The 26,720-nt window shown below is 40.5% G+C and overlaps 1 protein-coding gene across 1 annotated transcript; it reads left to right on the top strand.

Annotated features, from left to right (window-relative positions):
- Window positions 1-16,520: 16,520 nt before the first annotated feature.
- Window positions 16,521-21,016, top strand: gorab (golgin, rab6-interacting). Its single transcript, XM_018753332.1, has 5 exons — window positions 16,521-16,692; window positions 17,491-17,821; window positions 17,984-18,085; window positions 18,367-18,507; window positions 19,744-21,016. The coding sequence occupies exons 1-5, from the start codon at window positions 16,590-16,592 to the stop codon at window positions 20,162-20,164; spliced, it is 1,098 nt and encodes a 365-aa protein (XP_018608848.1). The 5' UTR covers window positions 16,521-16,589; the 3' UTR covers window positions 20,165-21,016.
- The last annotated feature ends 5,704 nt before the right edge of the window (window positions 21,017-26,720 follow it).

The raw sequence follows: 26,720 nt of genomic DNA, 5'->3' as shown, positions 1-26,720 counted from the left end.
GAATCCAGTGGAGGAGCGATCTTCAGGATCATATGGTGGGTTTCCTGCGTCCAGTCGTTTGTCTGAAGCCCGGTGCTCTGGGCCAGAGAACATAGGGGAGGAGTGTAATCCCCCCACGATGAAAGAGGAAGAGGGCTCTATCCCATCCACTGAAAAATGATCTTCTCAAGGGGCATGCCCCAGAGCACCCATATGTCTTACACTACATCAGCTGCATGAGTAAAAATATGAACTGGTTATGTTTACTTTTTTTTAATAAGGTCAGACATTAGCATAATTCATTTTTTACATGTACATCCTTTAATGTTTCAGAAAATGTTCAAAGTGTCTCGGCAGGAGATTGAAAGAACAGATGTGTTTGTGGGTTATGCTTGGTGAATGCAGTGCGCATTAACTGAAAGGCGTTTCTCATTTGCACCGAGAGGTACATGAACTCAGCATTGATATTATCCAGAGTTCTGTTCCTATATCAGCGTGTGACGCTTTCTGGTAGCTCTGCATTAGTCTAATGCTCAACGCATCTGCCTTACTGTCTGCTCCCTTTGTGTCTGCTGCGTGCATATGTGGAGAATACAGCAGTAGAAAACTAGGCACGCTCTTCAAGTTTCACTAAGAATTAAAAAAAAAACGTTCACAAGCCTGCATCTCTTGCGTATTCATTTATTCTTCTTTTAGCGTGCTGAATTCTATACGTGATTGCGTAATGTGAAGTTTAATAGTCACTGACGGTAGCAGTGCATTTCATCCTCTGGGAACGTCAAGCCTCATACACATTTAAGTTCCTCAGTTCCTTAGATGGGGAAATAATGAGAGAGAATTGCTCACATGTGCACATCTCGCCTGCTGAATCTTCCACCAAACCAGTTTACTTACTTCCTCAGCTGTGGAACTCGGTCCTGCGGCTTCATCCAGCAGCTGTTTGAGAGCTTGCCATGTCACTCAGATCACTGTGCTCCTCGGTGATTCAATCCAAAAGATTATTGCTCATACGATGCCTTTTAAAATCACAAGAGACATAAGGTGGACAAGGTGGATGACTGGCCATCCAATGGACATCATGTGGATCAGTGTTTTGTTATCCTTGAGTTATCCTACTTCTGTATGCCTTGAGAGGTATGACTGCTGGAGGGGAAGTTATTTCCCTGGCTCATAGAGAGAATAATCAAAGAACAAGTCAGAAACCAAAAATTTCTCCGTTGCGAGTGAGGGTGGAAGGTCAAAGTGATTTTTTTTAAAAGCAGCACAGGCAATTCTGAAGCACATCTTTCTCATTATAGCAGTTGAATCTCAGACTAAGAAAAGCCTCAGTTTCACGTAGCCCCTTTCTTATGATGAAGTCTGGCGCATCGTATTAGGTTCTGTGTGATTTACCATACTTTGGGTGCAAAGCTTTAGCAAAAAAACACACTCAGAAAGGAATTCAGGAACCGAGGAAGTCCGCTAAGGACCATGGAACCACGAAGACGGTCAGGAGGTTTTCAAGCATACGGAAATTTCCTGTACCTCAGAGAACATTGTTAAATGGTTGAGAGAAGTCTGAACTCTTCTGATACCCTGGCGAGAACTAGTTTTCCAACTAAATCAGAGGGAAACAGAATATGAATTAAATCCAGTAAGCTGTGTATTTTCTCAAATCAACAAAAATTAGTTGTCTGAAAATAAAATCATCGTATGAATTAATGTAAAATAAATGACAGCTGTTGGTATTAAAATGAAAAGCAAATAAAAAATGAAATATTTTAATTTATTTTACCATCCTTCTCATTAAAATTGATATTTTTTTATCTTATGGCTTTCAAAAAACTTAGAACACCTGAAATTAAGTTTTAAACACATTTAAATGCCTTTTTGTGCTTTACAGTGATTTTTAACAATGCCATGGAGTCTAGGGTAAATACATACCCTCTGAATTGTGTAAATGTTTCTCCAGGGTAGTTTAGTACCACGGCCTCTTTCCAGAACAATATTATAAGTATGATTATGCAATGAGTGCATTTTAATTGACACATTTGCTTGCATTTACACAGTTCAACTTCAATTCAATTCTATTGAGTTGATTTTCATTTTTTATAGTTGTTCTATTTGGCCTCCAGCAAAATCTAATAGCAACAAGGCACACAGTCAAAAGCACACTACACTGAGATGTTTATAGACAGAGGAATCAAGTCTTGTTTTGACAGTGTTGTGCTAGCTGGACGTAGTAACGCAGCGGCCAAAGATCCCAGACAGATCATGATCCTGATTCCTGACTGCACTGGAGAAACTCAGTACTAAAGAGGCAGTGCTCATTTGAAGCTCTTCATAATTTATGAACAAGGCTGTGAAATATGACTTTAATAACCATTACAAATGGGCTGGCCGCCTACTGGTTGAGAATCGCTGTGGTTTGCTGTAGTTTATGGAAAGGCCAGACACCTTGGCAAAATCCGAAACATTAAGAAACGTTTAAATAGCTGTGGTGTGCCTGTTATTTGTATTGCGAGCTGAACGGTTGATTGAATTACGACCCTGTGGTTAGTGTGAGAGTTGATTTCATACAAGCATTTCAAGTCGGCTGTTGATGGACCCGGATGCGGACCATCTTAGCGCCCACCGTCCTTGACACTTCAACAATTTCTAGAAACAACTCCAGCTGAAGGAACTAGATTCTAAATATTTTTTTGCAATACAACAACAATCACACAAACATCGTTGTCTTAAACTGCTTGCCCCAAGTGGGTCACAACAAACCGGAGCCTAACCCGACAACACAGGGTGCAGGGCTGGAGGGGGAGGGGACGCACCCAGAACGGGACACTAGTTCATCGTAAGGCACCCCAAATGGGACTCGAACCCTAGATCAACCGGAGCCGGCCAAACCCACTGTGCCACCATGCCCCCGCACCACCACCAACAACAACAATAATAATTTAAGTGTATTATTGTCTTTGATATTGTGAATGTTGTTATATTTAAAATATATAAGTATATTTCTAATAATACTAACAAAACATTTACAGAATTTTAATTTTCATACTGGGTGCGCTTTAAAAAAATAGTCTTTGTTACCTTCCTTATCTGAATAAAATTTTATTCTGGCTGAAATCACTTGAAAGTGATGTCAATAAAATGATTGGTTGACTATTTGAGGTTAGGAGCATTTTACAAGTAATAACATTTGGTATAGTCCTTTCCTAAGCAATGAAGCCTGAGGAATAATCTACAGTCAGGAAACATCAAACAGCCCATTTGTCATGATAGCATCTTGGCGTGGAGATCTGAAACTGCTTGCTCGACGTTATACTTAAAAAAAATACTCCATTACTGTCCTTTATAGGTATAGGATAGCTGAAAAATGCTGGACAATTATACATTTCCACAGAGAGAAGAATATGCCTTTTAAAATCTTTTTGCCACAAGAATATTTTATTCTAGGATCAAGTACCACAAAACTCTTCTCAGGGCAACGAAAGAGTTAATAGTTGTTGTTCCTTGTCACATGATGTGGGGAACACAGACAGAACCTGATCCCTCAGTATGCACATCTTGCCTGCAGATGTGGCGATACCACAAACACTTCAAAGTGGCTCTCTAAGACCAGCTCAATATTCTGACGCCAACTGTAAACGTCTTGGACGCGTAGAATGGAAAATATTAAACATTTCAAACGGCCAAGGAGCTGCCTCAAAAACTTTTATTGCAAATCTTGTGCGATTTAGGGAAAATTGCAACCAGGGAAAAAAAAAAAAAAAAAAAAAGTTTGCTCCTTGTCCACTCGCAAAGCAAGCCTCAAACCCGGCTTTTGAGTAGCACCACGCTGTGCTAAATGAAGCCGTTTAGTGAGTGAATCAGACAATTTGTGCTTTCAGAGATGCTCCAATAACGCGGAGAGAATTCCCTGGATGTTTAGCTCGATGTTCAACAAGGGCATTAGTTAGACAGAAAACCAAGACCACATGGAGATTACTGGCTCAGTACTTTATGTACTTGCTGCTTTTCTCTCAGTGTTTTCTCCAAGAAGGAAAAATGGCAGCACGAACCTTTCCCAGAGAGGCTATCTGGACACCAGTCAAAGCTGTCATTTTAAATCTGACATCCACAGCAACTTTGACCTCGTTCATGGCTAGGAAGGAGAAGGCAAAGAAATCTCCACAGCAAACCAATGTGGGGAAACTTGAGTGAAAGCAAACCATTTAAAGCAGTGCAGTTTGTAGGGCCCAAGTGGTTTAGATGTCCGAATGCTGTGGCTCACAAAGGCATATTTAGCAAAGTGATGATCAACCATCATGCATATGCATGTGATGCAGCATGTTCTCACTAAGTACATCTGTTCATGACTTGACTCCGTTCCCAATTAAATGAAAGTGGCAGCATGTTGACTATGAAACCATGACGGCAACAGAGGGGCCCTCTGCATGGCGTTTGTGCATTCCCTTCCTTTTAGGCCTTTTTGTAGCTCCCAATCTCTTCTGGGTGGTGGTGTTGATGGGACTTGTCAGGCACAAGGAAGAAAAAGCTCTCAGAACTCAAAAAAAATGTGCCCCACAGACTCATTGCCTTCCTGTAAATTTGCAACCCTAAATCTGACAATATAAAACCAAACACTGCTTTTGCGATTTTGTGATGAAAATTCTTGCCGTTAAGATGGGCGTGCTGCTCTGGAAAGGGGGTAGCGGCTACAACTTCCGTCACAGACAAAGTCCATCTTGGCTTCTAATTGGAGCTTAAACAAACCGTGACCAAACAAACCATGGTAGCAGTTAAAGGCTGCCAAAGGGTAATGTCTATCTACATATGTAAATGTTTGGCCATGTGGGAGCGATTGTGGTTACAGAGAAAAAAAAAAAAAAGCACACAAAAGAGAAAACAAACAAACAAACAGTACTTGTTATAAGAGGATTGAAGGTTTTTAGCATGTTATATGGCAGCATATTTATAAAACTGCTTCATGAAAATTATATGTTAAGTTTTATGGGTGTTTATATGTTCTGTGTACATTTCCTGCCTGTTTCACATTAATGGAGGTGGTGACCTGCCTTATAAGACATTAATAGGATGCCGGTAGACAGGCATCTTGTCAGTCATGCACAAAGGCTGTGATCTCAAGCAAGCCATATATTTTCGCATTGGGATCTGCAGTGACATACAACACGCACACACACACACACACACACACACACACACACACACACACACACACACACACACACACACTGTACATCAAGCTTGTGAGTGCTGCTGTTGCATTGGGTTGAGACTCAAGAGGCGACTTTGTGACTCTCTCCCTCCCCTCATGATCCTAGAAACATCTCAGGAACCACACCACTGACGGCTGCTTTTGTCACAAGTGTTCACCGCTTAAAAATTGGCGCCATAGTAATACGGGAATTTCTGACTCGTGAGTTTGGGCTGACGCAGAAACGGAGTTTCTCGGAAATCTCACTTAGGGGGTTGTGTCGGGAACCAGCAGACAAGAGAAAGGCTGTGAGAGAATAAGAGTAGATATTTTCCTCTCCAAAAAGCCCCAAGCAACAACACTGTAATGATCTGGAAGAGAGTGTTGGCTTGGTGAACAGGTGATGTACTGGGGACCACCCACTGCACTGGGACCCTAAATCCCAAGCGATTTCAGCTGTATTAGTGAAACACATCTCATACAGCACGCATCAGCATTGTGAATAATTAGCCCCTATTAAGCCTTGTCAGAAATAGAAGTGCATGTGATCATTTTCAAAATATCTGGGAACCACTTAAGACTTTATGTGGTGAGTTATACATTACCCTCTAAACTGCTAAAGTGTTACAGCATGCATCATAAAGACATCTCAGCTAAAAAATATGTGTAGAACTGGTGGTCCAGATCACTTTCTGAAATGATGTGGTAAAGCAGCAGAAATGTCAAAATACTGCACACCGTCCAAAAAAACATCTTTCTTCAAGAGGGGATTTACATCACATCTTGTAAAATGAGGGTCTTCTTCTATAAACATCTTCATTCAAGAATACTATGAGCAGTGATTTATTAAATTAATTAATGAATGGAAATAATATTGTGGTGGCACAGTGGGTTTGGCCTGTGCCCCCTGTGTGACAGGTCTGGGGTTCGAGCCCTGCTTGGGGTGCCTTGTGGCGGACTGGTGTCCCGTCCAGGGTGTGTCCTCTTCGACCTTGCGTCCTGTGTTGCTTGGTAGGTTCTGGCTTGCCTTGGGACAAGCGGTCATAGAGGTTGTAATTAATGTTTTTCTACAAAGAATAACTAATAATTTTCCACAGAAAATATAAACTGAATCATCCTAAATCCATGAATAAACACACTGTGACCTTGTATGCTTTACTTTTCCTTCCTTGTTATAAAAGGTTGAACTAACTGGGATGTTTGTGTGTGACTGACAAGTTGAGTTCATGGCGATGGTTACATGTAAATACATTAAACAAATCATGGCCTCTGGCCTTTTGCAAACTCTTTTCCCTAATAATGGCAAAACCACATAAAAAGTGTTCTCAAGGGGAACAAGTAAACGGAAAAGGCCATGCAGAGCTGCTGTTTCATAGCCAGCCTTGTCCAGCTGACGTTAAGCAATCACATCCAGATGTTAATTAATGGCCATAGCTCAAATTGAAGGCTGCTCACTCCAAGAGGTAAGGAAAAATAGGTCCCACCTGACAATAAACTTTCATAGCAACAATTCTGTTTACCTGACATTTACATGGCCGCAAGCAATATGTTTCTTTATGGGCAACTATTGCTGATTCCAAAAAATGTGAACGTAGCTCTTTCTCAGCCTTTCGAACGGCCAGAATTATATTTTGAAACAATCAGGTTTATATGTAAGACCAGAAAAAGGTGCTGATCTTATGAGTGTACTTTGATTCACCTTTTTGGACACATTGCTCTCATGTCGCTAAAATCAGCTTTATACTCTGAACACGGCTATTACATTATCAGCTGAGTAATGATGTACTAGCCTGGGTCTTGAACCACAAAACCTTCAATGCAAATGTCCTGGCTACATCAATCTCCTTGTATTTAATAGGGCTAGCTCACCCTGGATTGAATTAGGCAGCTCTATTCTGTGGGATTAATGTCAAGGTCACACAGCAGACTGACACCTGTAACATCACACTGCTCCTGCTCTACTTTGCTACTGCTTTGAGCAGCTATAAGATACCATACCAGACCTAGGAGCTGGCTTCTCCTGCACCCTCTTAAATAGAAAAGCAGAATAAGGTGAAGCAACATCTGTTTGTCATGTAGAGCAGTTGAACTGTCAAGGCCAGCTGGACTCACAGAGGCCCTCAGAAATGCATCCCATTTAACTGGACTTACTGATGAATGAACACCTACTCTACCCTAGTGGTACAGTTTAGCGCTGTGCTTTTTTACTTGACCAACTGATTTTTCTATTATCAGTTACAATGGTGTAAACATTCATGGAGATCTGTATTAAATAGCTACTATCTTATTTTGTTGTTTACCCTGAACTTATACGGTAAATTTGCTCAGCTGTATAAATGGGTGGATCATTGAAGGTTGCTTTGGAGAAAAGTGCTAGCTAAATGGATAAAGCCATTTGGAAAAAAAAGAATTATTCAAAATAAGCAGTTGGATCCTCTCAGTTGAGCTGCCAGTCAGAATCTGAGTCTGCATGGTTACCAGTGAAATGACAATGCTGACGCACATTTGGGTTGGACCCTTACCCAACCCCTGTAACTAGATCTGTGGAAAGTATGGTGGAAATTACCAGGCCTATGTTTTCCTTTGTACCATCCTGCAGGCACGGCGCTTTCAAAATTGTCTGTTTGAGGCTGGGTTTATATGCTGTTTTACAATAACATGAAAATGTTCATCTAATTTACCCAAATTGCTCATTCGGCGCTAATATTTCCTCTTTTGTTTAGTCATGAAAACAGGACTCTTACACAAAAGCCATTTGCTGAATATTTCATTGTACCCGGAGTAATATAATAAGTGTCATAAAGTAAAAGCAGGTCTTATGACAAGCTAAAAATAAAATGTATAAGCTTTAAGAGATTAATTGAATCCTTTTTACTTAAAAATATACTGAACACGTTTATTTACTCCATAGATACGACCTAACCATACACATACACCAAAATAATGAAATGATTAGTTTTTATGACGGACCACTGCAATAACTCTGACTCAGGTTGAGTAGTAAAATGCACATTTAATAGTTTCTTCAAGCTGGAACGAGTTTCATTTAACTTGGTTCTAAATGGTGGGTCTTAAATACAGTTTCCAACACTGCGGGAATTCCTAGAATTGGTAATCATATTGAAAATAGGCATCCCGTCAATCACTTGTATCCCAGCAAATTAAAAACAGACAATGGGGTATTAAACATATGAAGTGATTCAGTTTGATTGATAGTTCAGTTATGTCTGTCTGTATCAAAGGTCTTTGTTACAAAAATCCTCTACAAACTAGGATTGCCTAAGGCTTATTTATGGACATTTCTTGTTCTGTGACAGAATAGTACAAAGTCTACTTTAGGAAATATTTTATAATGGGTTTGCTTATAAATTAAAACACACACTGTCTGAAACTATTTGTCCTAAGCAGGGTCACGGCAAACCAGAGCCTAACCCAGCAACACAGGACACAAGGTTAGAAGGGGAGGGGACACACCCAGGACAGGACACCAGTCCATCACAAGGCACACCACACAGGAATCGAACCCCAGACCCACCGGAGACCAGGACCCAGTCAAACCCGCTGCGCCACCACGCCCCCTCGAGATTAAAAAAAATCTTCTTATTTACTTAGTGTCCAGTAAAAGAACTGTAGAAAAATAAAGCACAAGTTTCTTGTCTCTGATAGCAAGAAATATTTGAAGATAACGTTCAGCATTTTCGGTAAACGCATGCTTTGAATGACACCCTTGGTATTACAGACTGATGTTGTCGAGTGATTACGACAGTGAATTTTCCAGGGCCTGAGTTCAGTTTCAGTGTCTACATATTTTAATTGACCTCTTCATGTTGCTTCCCGTCCATTTAAACATTTATATATTATGTTTCCTTTTGTTGCCCTTAATGAGGGAATTTGGCATTTGTCTGTACGCATAGCTACAAGCTGTTGCCATAAAAGTTCAAAAATTCAAAAATTCAAATAATCAGAAATGATAAGCCAAAGTTTTAAAAAGTACAAGCAGCTAAATTCTGCTGAGACATATCAAATGTCACGCCGGTCCTATAACCTTAAATTACTTCAAAACACGAGGAGTTGCAATGTAGTAATAAATCATATTTTATTCCTATGAAGGGCCCGGAGGAACGCGCGCTGCTGCTTTGGGCCAGTTAAGGTCAGGCCGAGAGAGGAAGGGGATGGGGGCCGAGAGCAGGCTGTCCCAGCAGAGCGTCCTGCCCGCAGGAACTGGCCTCTTCTGTTGTTTCCCTGCTGTGGCTGCAGTGCCTGCTGCTGCTTCATGGGAAATGGAACCTTACTGCTCTTTAACGGTAATTGAAAACAGGACCGGCTCACGTCACACCGTGACAGCTGGAAGACAAAGCACGCTCTGCTGAAAAACAGCAAGCACCTCAACTGCTATTGTACACACAAAAACAGCCGTGGACACATACGCACACAAATGTTTCCTATTAAAAGGGATCTGGAAACACAAAACAATCCCCCAATTTGCAGCATTAGGCTCCTAGGACAGCCTCCCGGTTCTACGGTGTAAACTAGATGAAAAACATTAAACGTTATTAGATCCTAATGTCTTCCGTAAACTCTTTTTTTCCAACGCGCAGACATAAATCACGCCATTACTATCAAATTCATTAACAGGCTGTAAAAATATACAGCAGCTGAAAATGATTTCGGAGGTATTGTCAAAGCTTTTCGTCCGTGTCTTTGACCAATGATCAAGCATCATTTTTGTCTCACTAGTCACGTAATATGTGTTAATCACTCATTAAAATTCAATAAGACTTGCCAAAAATAATATAGCATAACTTAGTGTGAATAATAAAGAGCACTAACTCATTTTTAAGTTAGGGTCACAGTGATCTGGAGCCCATCCCAGAAACAGAGGGCATTAGGTTAGACAGGGTACTCCCCGGACAGGTCGTCCGCTTATTGCAGGGCGATCTCTCACATGCACTTCAGGCAATTTAGTCACAATCCACCTGAAATGACTGGTGGGAGGAAACAGAGCACTTGGGGGGAAACTCATTCAAACATGGCAACAGAACAGCTGATGCGCTTTGAGACAGTCTGCTGCACCATTTTGCCATTTAAATCAGTGCACTGGATATACAGTATATTAAAAATGTTTAATATAGCCATTCTCGCATCTTATCTTTTGAAAAAAGAGAAATTTCATACGCACAGTTAAAAAACAGCTCATTTAGAATTCTGTCATGCTTTGTGAGCTTTTTTTTAGCACGTGCAGCCATTGAACATAGATGGAACTGATTTGTCTGCTGAATGGCAGGACTGCAGTAAAGTGCAGCAATGAGGGGAGTGAAGAGCAAGACAGGTTGATGTGACCAAACGCTTATAAGACTACAGCATCGGTGGTGTTAGCAGCCCTCTTTCACCGGGGTTTTTCTTGCCAAGCCTAATTTTGAGGACCCCCCCCCCCGCATCGTACCCCCGATACAACAACAAGAGAAGGACCTATGTGTAGCTACTGTTAGTGCCCCAAATGCGTGGCAGATTTCCAGGACCGGGGGGGTCACCGTGAGACATTGAGCCACAAGGGCGGCAAACAGAGAAAGAACAGAGAGGCCTGATTACTCGGAGGACAGCGAGGAGGGACGAGAACTCCAGCCTAAGTGGGGTCAAGAATATACTGCCTGCTTGTTTGTTTTCTTAAATACCACAATTAAACCAAGGCACATGGGAAAGCGATTGGTCTCCCATCAGACCATTTTCATTTTGCCCCTTTGCCCTTGTAAACCCTTTGCTTGAAACAAATGTTTGTTTATTTGACCTTTTCCCTTACTCATTTAAGCTGCGTTGTGCCATTGCTGGGGTGTGCAGTGACGACTATTATCCCTTCTTAACGTCTGCCCTCCGCCATCAGCTTTGGTTCTCCCACCTTTCAAATGTACTTTACTGTCTGAACTGAAGACTTTTTGCGCAGGACGCACTCTGCGAAACCTTCCTCTCCGTAAAGGAAAAAACCTGAACTGAAATGGAAAACTTGGAAAAAAATCTCCTTTTCTGTTTTGTTACCCACTTTCAGAGCCCCCCGACCGAAACGTACACGAGTTATCCGTGTTCGCGCTACACTGTCGGTGAAACTTCGTCTTTGCGCTTGTAAAGTACCAACAGCATATTATTTTTGAGGCACAGTTCAAACTGCGACTGTATTTATTTCTTCTTGACTTGGCTGCTAGTTCAGAAGTGCTTATATCTACAGTATATTTGCATTTAAAATGGGAAATTACTTTTTTCCTTTAACTCCTCTAAAATTACTTTCTCTAAAACTGTATTTGTTCAGCTTGTTACTCATGGTATACATTTTTATCATTTTTTGGCATTTAGTTAAACAGCCTGTCACATGTGTTCTTCTGAATTAATACTCTTAAAATGAGAAAAATCATGGAAATGAAGCAGAAAATGTAAACATTGTGCTTTGAAAGTTTTGACCACAAAATCTCAGATAATTATAACTTTTGACATGCAATCCATTTTTAGTATATGGTTATTAGAAAAGGACTTTTATTTTTTATTTTGTTTACATATTAAAAATATAAAGAAACAACGCTATTTATATTTATTTTTCACATCATATCTATTTACTTTCCCTTGCATTGTATATAACATACCTGTACAAACATATAATGTCTAGTGTCTATTTTGTATATTGTGTACTTTATACTCTACGTATTTTTTTTATCTTTTATTAGTCCACTCTACTTTTATTATGTGTCTTATCACTGTCATTCTGTCTGTGCTGTGGAAGTCCCTGTCGCCAAGACGAATTCCTTGTATGTGTAAACATACTTGGCAATAAAGCTCATTCATTCATTCATTTATAACATTAGAGACACTGAAAATGTAAAGTAACAATGTGTTTCGAATTACCAAGAATACGTGGAAGATGCATATACGGACAGATGTAAATAGGGAGGCATAAAATGTCAGAAAATCTATTACTGATACCCTTTAATTGGGGTAATAATTTACATTTGAGAAACAGCTATCTGTTGAGCCTGAATTTTCGATGACGGCAGAAGGCAAAGATATACACTCATTAGATATTTACTAATATAATTTTTGTAAACAAAAGTTAAATGCAATACATATACGCATGCACGCTGTCTGAAACCGCTCATCCCAAGTGGGGTCGGGGGGAGCCGGAGCCTAACCCAGCAACTCAGGGCGGAAGGCTGGAGGGGGAGGGGACACACCCAGGATGGGACACCAGTCCATCACAAAGCACCCCAGGCAGGACTCAAACCCCAGACCCACCGGAGAATAGGCACAGACCAAACCCGCTGTGCCACTGCACCCCCTTAAATGCAATACTCTGACATTAATAAAGGTTTTTAGCAACCAGCAACTAACGCTTGTTTTTTTGATACATTTATATAGACAAACTCGGACAAACCTGGAGGATAAAGAAGAGAGACCAACAAGCACATGCTGTGCTTCTTAGCGAAAAAGAAACACACATACCCACATAACACCTAGCAGGTCCCACCTGCACAAACTCTCATAGGCTTGAACCTGTGGCTTTTGGTGTGAATGAGAGAGATTGTTCTGAGCTGGCCCCACACAGAGTATCAAGCCTGTGATCTGAACCCATCGCCATGCCCACCCCCACAGCCATTGGCAACACGGGGCCTGGAGCCACCGCTGAGTGACACTCTGTTCCCTCATGTGATGTTTGGACCTCCCTCCTTATTCCCTGTGATTTATCTGAATTTGCAGAATTTTTCCTTTAAAGAAAAATAGCTTGTTTCCAAGAAGCATAAAGGACGTACCAATGTTTTTACTGTTTTGCTGTATATTTTGGATGATAAAGTATGTGTGGTCTGTGCGTTATTAATTTTTAAGAAAAAATATACCTTCTTTTCCACATGCCTGTAGACCTGCACAAGTTAAAAGTTACATGACTTCCAAATTAAATATTGCTACAGCTATCTACAAACCGAAACGTAATTATTTAGATGAAATTCCCATCTTGGAGATGGCCGACCAAACAGAAACACACTGTCTTGGCAGACTCAGCCAATACAGTTTTAAGGAAAAGCCCACGAAACTCTCCTTTTATGTTGCAATGAACCATGTTTGGCTGAACATATTAAAATGTACTTTCATGGTGTTTATGCAAAGCTTCTCTTCGCAAACTCAATATAGCTACATGTGTCGTGTGGGTATTTCGGTAAAACTACGCTGCTACATACAGCCAGAACAGAACCATTGGCAGGATGGAAAAACGGATGACACGGCTGCCAGGCTGCGGGAAAACTCACAGTACGATAGAAAATGTTATGAAATGCCATTTCCTGTTTCATTTCAAGATACGTTATGTTGCTATGGGAATTGCACCTCAAGGTTTTCTAAACCCAGACTAATTCAGAAATATAAAAGACAGTTGCTAATTTATTAGAAAAAAGGTGCATTTTATTGTAATAATTTGTCAAGCCCTGCATGCTGTAGTGTTCAAAAACTACAGGATGGTTCAAAACTGCTGGCACATTTGACAACAGCACTCAAACTTTAAAAGATAAATTTCCAAATTTTACTGATTTTTGCCAAGGGGTATTTGATATGTTTCTGAAAGCAAAAATGAACCTTTGTAACAAAAAACTCTGGAATAAAACTGATTATTCTCTAAAGGGTAGGGAAATAAGTCATGCGTACAGATCAAATTAAAAGTAAAATATGTTTGCTTTCTTGAGGCACAATCATCTCAAACATGAATGCATTATCGTATTTACAGAGGAGAAAGTAAATTTTTTCCAGTGTCACTCACAGTCACACGGCAAATAAAATGTCTGCCTTTTTAATAACATTTTTTAAATTGGAACTGCTGGCTATATCACTCCATCAATATTAACCTGGTGCAAAGTCAGCAAAAGTTTTCTTCGTCCTCAGTGCTTGCATTTGCCAACTTCTGTTAATCATTATTGTTGGTTATTATTTATAATTTAAGTACCATGTCATCATATCAAATTACTCAAAACAGCAACTATTCAAATGCAGAAAAACTTTTAAGTAACCATAAAAACTCAAACTAATATGAACATTAATAGGATCTGATATTGTGCAATGTCTAACTTTTTGTTAGAAGTTACACTGCAAACATGAGTTGAGAGAAAAAAATCGATCTCTATAAAGTGCGTAGGTTTTTTTGGTTGCTGCTCTATTACTCATTCGTTTTCAAAATATTTTTACTATTATATTTTCTTTGATAGACAGCCATGAGAAGAAGTCCCAGTGCAGTGCCCAGTCCCATTAGAAACCCAGCTGGTTCTCATTAGATTCTGCATTGTGCCAGCGATTTCTGGCATTGTAGAAAACACATTGTGACTAATGGCCTTTAAAGAATATGCAGCCTGCTCTGATTTCGGCAGATATTATTAGATGCTAATGTGTACCAATCAGAGAGACAGGCCCAGGGTGTCTGCTGGATCGGCGCTCCTGATCGCAGGCGCCGGGCTGGCGTGCTGCCCCCCGGGCCACTGTCTGGGGCAGCAACCTTTACATGTCCATCACTGGCCTTCGTGCTCATGGGGGCATCACATTTTGAAATGCAAATCAGGGCAAGTGGATCAGACTCAGAACAGAGACGTTCCAAGGGTGTTTAGAGCGTGTGGAGTAGGGTGTAGTGGGTTAAACTGGAAGGTGAGGTTGCTCAGCAGAACTTTTAATCTTCTTTCATAAATGTTTAATCTTATAATATAGGGGATCTTTTCATTTTTCAGAAAAAAAGTGATTTTCTGTTCTTTCCCTTGGAAGAGAGACAGATAGATAGGTATAGACATCCAGATAGTTAGTTTAACTGATTGCACATCTAATCTCTGCTGAGAGGTCAGATAATCATCGAGTGCAACGTGCTTTTTATTAGGCCTATGGGACTGTTAACCAGCAGATGTTCCATATATTTAAAACATCCTTCCTAAAGAGCTAAATAATTTGTTTGACTGACAAATTATAGAAAATTAGTGTGTAGTTCAGAGCAAACAGACCTTTTTGCTTCTGTCCGTAGAAAGGGAAACATTCAAACTCAATGACAGTCCAGCGCTGTAGCGCTCAGTCTGATCCCTCCCTGTCCCACTGCTGTGTACTTCTGTATCTTCATTAAAACGACTGAAAGCCAAAAAAGCATAAAAACCTCGCTTTAGTGTTCAGTCCCCCAGTTAATTCCGCTAACAATGGATCCATCCTCCCCCTCGCTTTTCACAAGACTGACATTAATCATTGGATTAATTCTGTTTGTCTTTCCATGCTCTCCTCTCTTAGCCGGAGTCATCAATTTACCTACTGCCACTTGGAGTCGGTGCTCAAGCCTCTTGGTCATACAGGTCAGGGGTTAATATAAGAAGGAGCTGAGGACAAACAACATGAAACCCTTTGGGGCTGTTGGAATGCGAAAGGTTGATATTAAACTATGATTGCCATGTTACATGCATTATTGCAGGAAACAACACCGAGTGGTATAATAAACCCAAGGACACTGCAAGCTAAATATTTAATGTATATCAGACCATAACATACTAAAATATCAGAATATATAAAATATCATGTTAGGATTTGAAAGAAAGAAAAAAAAAAACATTCAGCCTGGTCTCCTCTGTACCTTGGTGAAATTTAGTTAAAAAAAAAAAATCTGACATCAAAATGATTAAACTAAACAAGTGACAAAAAAACTTAATTAAAGGGATCTAAACAACAAACATGTAGTGGTTATTGCAAGACTAAAAGCAATACTAAATACGGCATAACCCTAAGCTGCCTTGGTCATTCAAACCAACATTTTTTTTTTTCAAATTATTGCCGCGGTTTTTCTAAACCACTGGGGCTTGATCCTGGTTTCTGTGTACAATTATACGAGCAAGACAAAAGTTTAGATTAAAGTCTTCAGGAATATTGTTGAGAAATAACAGACACCAACGAAATCAGAACTTTTTGCACGTCATTTGCTTAGATTTGGCCGCTAAGTGAAACGTAAGCCTACATGATTTCTGTGGCACAATAATAATAATAATAATAATAATAACAATCATAATAATAATAATAATTTTAAGATTGATTAACCGTAGTATTAAACACTGTTATTTTTTTTCTAATGAAGCAACTAGTGGAGAACTTTCTGGACAGGTTACCAGGTTGTCTGTGTAAAACTGCAACACACAGGTAACTTAATTCTTCTGGTAACGTTCCTGTCATAAGTGAATTTTTTTTATTCACGTGAAACTGTGATACAAAATGGAGCGTGTTCTACTTTATTCTTCATACCGTCGAGCTCTTCTCCGTTCAGTAGAGATTTCGTTCCGGCACTGTGTGAGACACCTCTCTGGGGTCTTGATTTTGGGTCCTATACGTGGCAGGAGCTCAAAGATGGCCGAACTTAACTGAGTATCAACGGTACACTATTCGTTTATGTTCATTTTCGTAGTTGTTCATGTGTTTCTCGAGTGGAGACTGTGGCCCTGGTAAGATTTTTTGGGAGATGGCTGGTTGGGGAGGATTTTCAGAGGAAGAGCTCCGGAGGTTGCAAAATAAAGGTAAAGTAAGATCATTTTTGCCGGTTGTTGTGTGCAGCACGGTCGACGCGGATGTGGTGACAGTATTATATTTTTGCCAGCAGTAGTATTTTGATATACTGTATGTTACAACTCATGGAACTCACTTTGAGAGATCTTAGTTACTCAGTGTGGGGCTGCGAGTGGCATATGATATGGTTAGTGTTTGTGCTGCAGTGAGTCTGATGACCAGATGCAGATCCCCCCTGGGCCTGTCTAGTATGTTCTAACTTACACACAGCTGAGATGGAAGCTCTATCAGAGTCTATCAACGGGTAAATCAGTGTAAACTTGGGTGGTACAAGAGGACATGGGTTCGATCCCCGCTCAGTCTGTGTGGAGTTTGCATGTTCTCCTCCTCTCTGCATGGGTTTCCTAGGTGCTCTGGTTTCCTCTCACACTCCAAAGACCTGCTGTTCAGGTTCCCCCATAGTGTGTGAGTGACAAAAAGAGAGTGTGTTCCACTGATGTATGGATGAGTGACCCAGTGTAAGTAGTGTATCTAGCAGTGTAAGTCACCTTGGTGAATAAGGGCTAGTAACACTAACATAGTGTTTACTGGAGGTCGCTTTGGAGAAAAGTGTCTGCTAAATAAATAAATAAATAAATGAATGAATGTAAATGTAAGTTGATCATCTAACATTGTATGTCACTTTGAATAAGGTGAATATTGATTTTAAAAAGGTTCAGAATTAATCAGGCAACACTGTTGCTTAATGTGTATTTGCCCTTAGTAGTACCCAGAAAAAAATAACAAAATCTGTTACCATTTCTACACAGATATGACTGCCCCAGGTGCCTCTGGTCGTGGCAGGAGAACAGCTCCTAATAACCGGAGCCGCCAGCAGCTGCAGCGTGAGAAGGCCCTTCAAATGGCCGTTCAGCAGAATGGTTCTAATTCGTTGCTACCTGACCAGCAGCTCATGAAGCCCAAAGTGCAAGTCCACAGTCACAATGTACAGAAAAGCCTGGAGCCAGAGGAGACACCTCAGGAAACCTCAGGGACCTCTGGAAAACCACAGTTGCATGACAGTGGTCCAGTAACAGATGCTCAAATGCTCTCTGATGATGTACTAGTGGCCACGGAGCTGGACAAACAGGAGGTCGAATTGTTAGTAAGTCTATGATACTAAACAAGTGAGAGTAGTCAATGGGTTCTATGTCCATATTCTTTTTTTTCCCCCTTATGTACAAGTGTAATTTCTTTTGACACATTTCAGTTAAGAGGTTGTGTTCATTCTGTCCTTGTTCATGTCTGCTGATCAAATTACAGAAGAGAAAAAACTCGACTGGAAAAGCTTCAGCTGGAGCAGAAGGTGATGGAAGAGAAGAATAAGCGCAAGAAAGCACTTTTGTCAAAAACCATTGCTGAAAAGTAAGCATCACATAGTGTTTGATGGCATGTAATCACAATGTTTATTTTTTTTAGAATGTATTATATGAGTATTAGAAGATAACACATCTCAATATGTTTCCTCATGCTTAAAGATATGCTCAAATTCCTGCAGGAAGTATGGTGGTTAAGGGTACCTTTCTGTATACTGAAGGTTATTGGGTGGGGCTAACAAACTGCTCCACTGAACTATTAAGATGTATAGATGTAAATTTGTAAAAGTTCTAATAATAATAATAATTTGCCTCCTCTTCTGGATGAAGGTCTAAAAGAACACAGGCAGAAGCTGTCAAACTAAAGCGAATTCAGAAGGAGCTTCAAGCCCTGGATGACATGGTGTCCAGTGACATTGGAATTCTGCGTGGACGAATTGAAGAGGCCAGCTGGGACTACTCCACAGCAAGGTAACACTGTACAACTGAGACACAGGTTTACTTTGCTCTCTTCCTCCATCTCATTTTTTTTTTCCCATGCACTACTCTTTCCTTTCTCCTGTTGAAAAATTAATTTCAAATTTGATGAATGTGTGTGATTGTCAGCATTTCTTTATACCAGCCTCTGAATTGCTGACACACTTGTACCAAAAAGGAAAACAACCACAAAGTATGTTATGTGTTAAAAATTTAGCAACGTTGATCATGATTTAATTTGTAAGGAACACTGCCATCTGTAGGATTACTCCTGTATCCTCAGAATCGGAAAGGTCCAAATGCACTCATCCCCAAGATGCGCCCCTGCCAGTTGCCAGAATTCACCCTAACTAAGAGTTCCATTTAATACTCATACTCATCGTTATGAGTATGGATTTTGCATGCATCACAACAGCTGAGCGGTGCAAGACTTTTAAATGTACTCATTTATTTATTTCGCACTTTTGTCCAGAGCTAGGTACAATGATTAATAAACAGTATTTCACTGACACTTTCACCTGAGCTGACATACAGTGTTACATACACTGGTCTAAGTTCCCTGTAATCATTAACACATTTATGCAGCAGAGCGATGTAACAGATACACATACATAAGAGGCAATTTGAGTGAGTGAACACAGATGAGAGATGGGTAAAGGGAATTATGTATATTTTGTGTATCTTTTTAAACAAATCTAGGTAATCACAATTTATTTAATAAAAATTCTAAGTATTACATATTAAATTGGCATAAGCACAAGTTTATAGTAATGGATCCAATAAAGTTTATGTGGTGACAGGTTTAGATATGGTTTTGGCTGTATGCTCAGAGTCAGCAGCAGGCAGCTGTACAATATTATATCGTAATTAATGAAGGAAAAGTGCCTTGTTTTGTTGTGTTATGGTAACTGATGTTAGCTATTGAAGTAATTCTCTTCAGTTTAATGGGATATGGTGTTATTTTAGTATAAATGGATGTCAGTTTTGGCCCTCAGGAAGGTGGAAATGTTTTATCATTAGTACTAATCTTAACTACAGTCTTAATTTATAATTCACCTTACGACGGGTTTCTCCGAAATAAATAACATTTCAAAAGGTGAAGGAAGAATATATTTTTCATAGTTCATACAAATCAAAATGAACTTTGATCTTTCTGTAAGGAGATTCTTACAGCAGTATTGGTTATTTTTGAAGCAAGTGGCTGTTTGTAAAGGCTTTTTTTCCCCCTAGAAAGCGATATGAGAAGGCAGAGGCAGAGTTTGTGGCTGCAAAGCTTGACCTGCACAAAAAGACAGAGCTGAAGGAGCAGCTGACAGAGCACCTTTATGCCATCATTCAGCAGAATGAGCAACGCAAAGCCCATAAGCTGGAGGAGCTGATGCAGCAGCTGGAAGTCCAGACCAATGATGAGGACCTTGAGCTTGAGATCCAGGTGGAGAGGTTGCTGGAGGAGGCAGAAGCCCAGGGAGAAAAGCCACAGGTGGCGGCTGCTGCTGGTGAGGGCAGTTCTGATGCTGCTCCCCACCAGGAAATGCCCCACACAGATGATTTGCACGCTGAAGTAAAGACAAGCGACTCCACTTGTAAAAGCCAGGATGCTTCTCCTGTCCAGAAACCTCCAGGGAGTGAGGCAGCGGCATCTGGCTTGTAAGGCCCTTACAAGGTCTTTCCTTGCCTTGCAACTATAGTAAGCTCACACAAACACTGACTGCACTGAGAGTAATTGATGTGCGATAAGCAACTATGGCATTGTACAATCCATGATCTCTGCTGAGTTCCCCTCTGCTCTCTTACAGAATGGTGTCCTAAAGTACATCATGCTGCTCAAAAGTTTACTGTCTGATAAGACCTGATGCCAAAGTATCAGTCATTTTGCACATAAGTGATCTGTGTTGTTCATAGCATGCCTTCATTTTGATGAATTTCTGTCAAATTCCATTTACAGTGTTTGTTACACACAATAGATTAGTTTTTGCAGATCTGTTTCTTCATGGATATGAGTCGGATTTTGTTTCCTTTTAAGGTGCTGTACAAAAATACTGTCTCTTTGTGGGAGACAAGTTTTGTACACTTAGCCTTTGAATAAACACACTGCGTAATAGAAGAGGCAAATGGGGAAATGTTTAAATATTTTTTGTAGAAAATTTTCTAGACCTTGTTAATTTTCTTAACACATTTGAAAAGCTCTGAAATTTTTACCAAGTGTTTTTCAGCATAGTCTTCCAGGATATGGAAAGGTGTGTCATTTGTACCTAAATGTAAATATTTTACAGTGGCTATAACAGAACAGCCATTTTGTTTTGCAGTCACTCTTAAAAGAAATGCACTTTAGTATGACTGCTTGCTGTGATTTGTTACATACTGTACAATATATATTTGTGGGATGTTCAGCTTTGGGCAAAGGATATTCAGCCTTGATACAATGTGTAATATTTGTTTTATGGTTTGGTTCATCACAAAAATTGTTTCATCTTGGTTTTTGAGGTGGTAAAATTCTTTTTGTTTCTGGTCTTTTTAAAGTAATTGATATGTTTAAATGTATTTTATGTGTTCATTTAGAACAGGTTTCTTGGACACTTTGAAACACTAACTTCGAATTGCATTTAAATGTCTTTTGTTTTTTTCCCACTTTTGTGAGTAAAAGCATTTATTCAACTGTATGGCGATTAACTTTTTTACCTTTTGACTTCATACATTACCCCTTTACTGTTCAATGTCTGAGTGATTTAAAAATGTCCCGAACTGGCAGAAAATGAAATGTATTGTGAAAGTGGTTCTTTGGCTTCTTTACATGTCCCATTTCTCGTTTATAACCTGCAATCGTTACTTTTATTTGAACATTAAACTAATTGCACGCCTACGTTTTGGTTTGCATGGTATTACTTCTAAATAGATATAGTATAAGCGCTTACTCGTTTTAATGCTTTTCCAGATGAATGTTTGGATTTCCTCTTGGCTTGAAAAAGTGTCAAAGGACGTATGCGCAGTTTTCACGAGGAAAATCAAAAGCGGTTTGTCCTGTCAAAAACTGATCTCGCTCTTTAATGTACAGTGTGGTTCGAACTGTTACGGGGTTTAATTTAAAATTCCACTCTGGCAGGTACCCTTCTTTCAAACATCATCCGTCTTACAAAGACAAAGTCGGGCTGCTTATTAGTGAAGCGACGCATTTCGCCACTAGAAAATAATAATAAGCATCTTCTGCGCGCGGGCTGAGATTATTATCTTAATTATAACGATTTACATTTTTCCTCGCTGAACGGAAAACGAAGTTTGTAGGGAAAAGCGAGGATGGAAAAGCAGGAGCATAAATAGCTTATGAAGTATGTAGGAATCTTGGAGAGCTGGGAGCCGAGTGAGACAACAGGGTCCCCGTTCGTGCGGCTCCTGATTAATGTGGACTCGGTTTTCCCGGACAGGTTGGGAAGGAGCTCGTAATCCGAGGAGCGGGGAGCTGCCGGGAGCCGCCGCGTAAAGCGAGGAAGGCCGCCTCCGGCTGCACATTACTTATGTGTGACACGCTGTGTACACCGCGTGAATTACACTAATTGGATTAACATAAATCACCAATAATCAGGCAGCGGCGGCCTTGGAAGCGCCGCTACAAAGGAGCTGACGGAAAATCCATAACGAGCTCGTTAAAGACTTTGACACGTTTTTGTGTTCACACGCACACACAGGAAACACACTGCGCTAAGCGATGCGTCCACTTTCCCGCTCTTAACATGTTTCCTGAAAACACAGTTGCTTTTTCATTCGATATTTTTTTGTTCAAAACGACATTTCTTCCTTTATTTTTTGAACCCATTTATTTATCCATTTATGTAGCATCTGTGAGAAGAAAAGAAAAAATAATGCCTCAAACTCTTTTATATTATCGTAAAATTAACATTTTTTGGTCAAAAGCAACAAATATATTTCACTTCAATATTTTCAAATATCAGTAAGAAGCTCACCTAATGTGTTTTTGTAAGAACATATGAAATACTACTTTTTTTTTTTTTTTGCAAATTGAGGTAGACTCATGAAAAAGTCTAACTGTGATATTCCCTAAAGTATTGTTTTAGACGGTGCATATTTATATATATACCTGTAAAACTTGGGTAAATATTTTCAGCATCGATGCCATTTCTGCATAAATGTCTCCGCGACATCCAGTAAATTCTGTATATGGTGTTATCAGCCCACACACCTTATTCACCAAGGTGACTTACATTGCATTTTCATAAACATTTCGGAGGTGACCGTGACACGGAGGACTCGAGACTCAACCGACGATGGGCCAGTCAGTCGTTGTTTTCAAAAAGGTCATCGCTCCTATATCACATTTACATTTTCACATAGTCCACGAGCTCTCTCTGGTCTAACGTAACTCACTGGAATTACTGGCAACGTAAAGACGACGTTTATAAATTCGGATATATTTTTTAACGTTAATGTTGACAATTAACTTTATGTTTCATAGCTACTTTGGAGAAAAGCGTCGAAATAAATATGCAATGCAAATGTAAAAATGGTCCGAAAAAGTCACGGACAAAACGGACCCAGCATGCCGTGGTTCACTTTACTCTTTCTTGCGCACGTCTGTAAACAATATTATTATTGCCCCCTTAAAATATGCTGAGGCAAATAATAATCGTCATGTTACGGAGGATAACCGTCTTAAATGTAAGCGACCCGTCGTCAGTGTGCAGTGGCGGGAGGCGCGAGGCGGGAGGCGCGAGACGCGGCCCCGTGACCCTCGCCGCTCATTAAGACGACACTGTGACCTCTCGTTGGGCTCGTTTCCCTGATTACCCCTAAACGCCTCTCCGCGTTCGCGGTGCAGAGCAATGAGCTCGTTGCTTAGTTTGTACCAGACGTAGCTGCCCAGCCATGGAAAGACAACTTTCTACATATATTTTTCATTCGGATTGATCCTCGTGGCGTTTAGCTATGCTTATGGTTCAGGGGCTCCTCTATTATTATTCTTTTTTATACAGTTTTATACAGGAATTCTTACTGTATCGTTTCAGCTCTTGTAGCGCGAGTGGGACTCGAACCAGCCAGGAACCGGACTGTAACAGTGTAAGGCAGCAGGCGCAATCAGGGCAATACTTGTGAGGTACTGCAGTGCAGCCCCGAATCGTCCTAACTGTAAAGACTAGTTTACATCGGGGTTAGTTATACGTAAATAGACGTAGTTTTTTTTTACCCCCGGAATGTGTTTCCTCTCAGGCCCTAGTCGCTCACTAAGGCCGCTGGGCTTCAGGCACGAGCTGGAGGCGCGAGCTGGAGACACGAGCTGTAGACGCACCGACGTAAGCGAGCTCCTCCGCGGTTGCCTGCGGTCGCCGCACGTGACGCCGGTCTGCTTTGAGTTAGACACCCGGAGAGCTAGATCTCCGCCACTTTAATTACTTTACCGGCTACACTGTCATCGAATCCAGAAGTAGTGAGCTTCAGCACCACTTACAGCTACACACTAATGCAACTAATTATGTTTTTATACACTGCGACATGTGCAATTTCTCAGACGCAACTTCTGCCCCTAACGAGAGACGCGGAATTAAGCGACCAGAACTATTTACGTGTCATAATATATGGAGGTAATATATTGCTTTTCATTTGTATCAGTGACTAAAAAGATAAACAACTTGTATTCTGCTATATTTTTGTTTTTCTGTAATGTGAAATTCATTCTATAGGCATTATAACCTTTGTAAGATAGACGATGTTAGAGTCGCTCTAGTCTAGTTCTTCACCTAATAACGTGGAAAATAAAGACATCATCAAATATTCATTTGCACAATGTGGACCACGAATCCCTATATACATGTTTAAAGACACTAAGTATTTATCTGAATTTTTAAAATTCTATTATATAATAATAATAATAATAATAATAATAATAAATAGTTGTCTTCACAATCAATGCACACTTTGAAATTATGATTTAACTGCTGCCCAATCTTAATTTCGATACAAATGATATTTAATGATAACTGCGCTTGTCAAGTCAGCGGTTGATACATTTTCGATCTGCGGGAAAATACTTTTTATCATATCATAAAAATCGCAGACAGTAATGTCTGTTTTATCAATTTCATAAAATTAACCTGTTGTCATCTTGTTGTAAACAATAAAATGTTGATTAATATATTAAACGGCGGTATTTCTAGTACAAGTCATTCAAGTTGAAATGTGGTTTAGATCTTTTTAATCATAATGTTCATTTACTTTGTATGCTATTAATACTCTAATAATAAAGAACTTTCTACAAATCATACAGTGCCCATTTTATTTTTAATTGGCGTTAAAAATATCCATTTGTATGATGTAGTTTGAGGCAAGTTATCACAATTCTTTAAACACTTCTAATTAGTAAAACAAAAACGATGCACACTTCGACAATTGCTCTAGTATTCCGAAATTTTCCGAAGAAAACTCTTTAACTATAATCCAAAAGAAGATGTTAAAATGCAGTTTTACATGTAGTTAAATTGCACAGGCAAAGTGGGTTAATAAACTTGCTACACAGTTACTTCAGTGACTTGATTTTGTTTTTGTTTTTTTTTTTTTTTTGCTTGCTGGAGAAACAATAAAAAGAAAGCAAACTTTTCCCGAACGCAGGACGACGAGGCTCCGAATTCGAGGGTATTTTTAGATGAAACACGGAGACGCAGTTCCCCTGGCATGGACATGGGCTCGCGCTCGAGGGGGAAAGGGGATCTGGGGGAGTTAATGATGAAGAAAAGAGTATTTCCATTCCAGCGCCTTAATTAAATGCGTGGAAAGAAGGAGAGAGGAGCCGTACATCTGGTTTCAATCTGCGTCCCTTTGATGGCATCAGACCTCCTCTTCCCAGATCTGGGGCTCGAAGCTCAGCCCTCACTGTGGCAGTCTGAACAGTAAGATGTGCCATGCGAACACTTACACCCTCCACCAGACCCTGGAAAGTGGAACTTTAAGAGAACCCCTTTCCAGGTAGTATAGCCCTTTCTCTGAATTGCCTCCATGTTTGCCAGCGTTAGAGAATCAACTTTAACGGGATTTACACAGCAGGGTATTCTAGCTGTACCAATCCAAGGTAAGTACCTTGATGAAGGCAGCCATAGCAGGAACGAGACTCACACCAACAACCTTCAGGTTGCAGGGCAACAGCCCCAACCACTACGCCACCTGGTGGTCCAAATAGATGCTGGCTTGCACTGATAACCAAGACGAGCACAGATCACTGCTTCTCAGTCAGACTGTAGATCCACAGAGAACCCAGATTGTAGATGGTCTGTTGCGCACGCCTTGGATTTAAGCATCACATTCAAATAAATCTTCGCTCTTTCTTCCCAGAAGCTCAATCCAACCGAAGCCACTTCATTCGGCAGTCGTTTACACACAAATGTTTTGTTAATTCTATTAGCCCTGCATTGTAGTCCAGCCCTGCAAGTGAAATTAATTCCCCATCCTCTGCAGTGCTGCGTGTTGATAAAACCTGATTGCGCTGTTAGATTTTACAAACAAACCGCAGCATGTTTTTACTCTATCAGTGGTGTCTGCGCTCAAACACCCACAATTCAAAGTGACACGGGGGTCTGGAGCTATTACTATTTACCTTTCTTCCCCTAACACCTTTGTCCAAGACAGTTTACTGTGTTAGTGAACCTCACAATGTTTCACCCATTTATACAGCGCGTTATTTTTACTCGGTCGATTCACAGTAAGTACCTCGACCAAAGGAGTACTACAGCAGGAGTGGGATTCAAACTAGAAACCTTCGGAACCAGAATACTATCCATCATCGTCCGCTGTTCTAGTGAGCCAGCTGTTACAACAACTGTTGAGCTATAATCAGCGAAACGAGGTGAGCATTAATGTTTATTGATCGATTGATCGTGTATCAGTGCGAGTCAAGTCCTCACAGTGGCGTGAGATTCTGGGAGGGTGCTCGCGGAGATGGGGTTCCAGGGGTTCCGTACGCTCCTCAAGCAGGGTGCTGTAAGGGGGGGGGTGGGGTGATCTGGGACCGAGAAGGGGGTCTGTTAAACGTCAGAGAGCACAAAGGCATCGCCACGTAATTACCCGCTCCCTTTTAGGGCGATGTGCCCTCCCAAGGGTCTCAAACGTTCATTTATTCCCCGTCCGCCCCCCCCCCCCCCCCCCCGTCCCCCCCTCCGCGCCCCCTCCTCCTGCACGGCCAGTCTCCGCCGTTTGAAGTGTCAGAGTGTGCG

Source organism: Scleropages formosus, chromosome 3 (assembly GCF_900964775.1).
Source record: "Scleropages formosus chromosome 3, fSclFor1.1, whole genome shotgun sequence".
NCBI lineage: Eukaryota > Metazoa > Chordata > Actinopteri > Osteoglossiformes > Osteoglossidae > Scleropages > Scleropages formosus.
Note: the sequence above shows the minus strand (reverse complement) of the source record. Positions and strands in the feature narration are given on the sequence as shown.

What these genes read in the sequence shown, in the direction of transcription:
- gorab (XM_018753332.1), top strand. Translation starts at nt 16,590, where the DNA reads ATGTGTTTCTCGAGTGGAGACTGTGGCCCTGGTAAGATTTTTTGGGAG. An exon ending in GACAAACAGGAGGTCGAATT is followed by an intron (nt 17,822 to 17,983) that starts GTTAGTAAGTCT and finishes ATCAAATTACAG; the next exon opens with AAGAGAAAAAACTCGACTGG. An exon ending in TCAAAAACCATTGCTGAAAA is followed by an intron (nt 18,086 to 18,366) that starts GTAAGCATCACA and finishes TTCTGGATGAAG; the next exon opens with GTCTAAAAGAACACAGGCAG.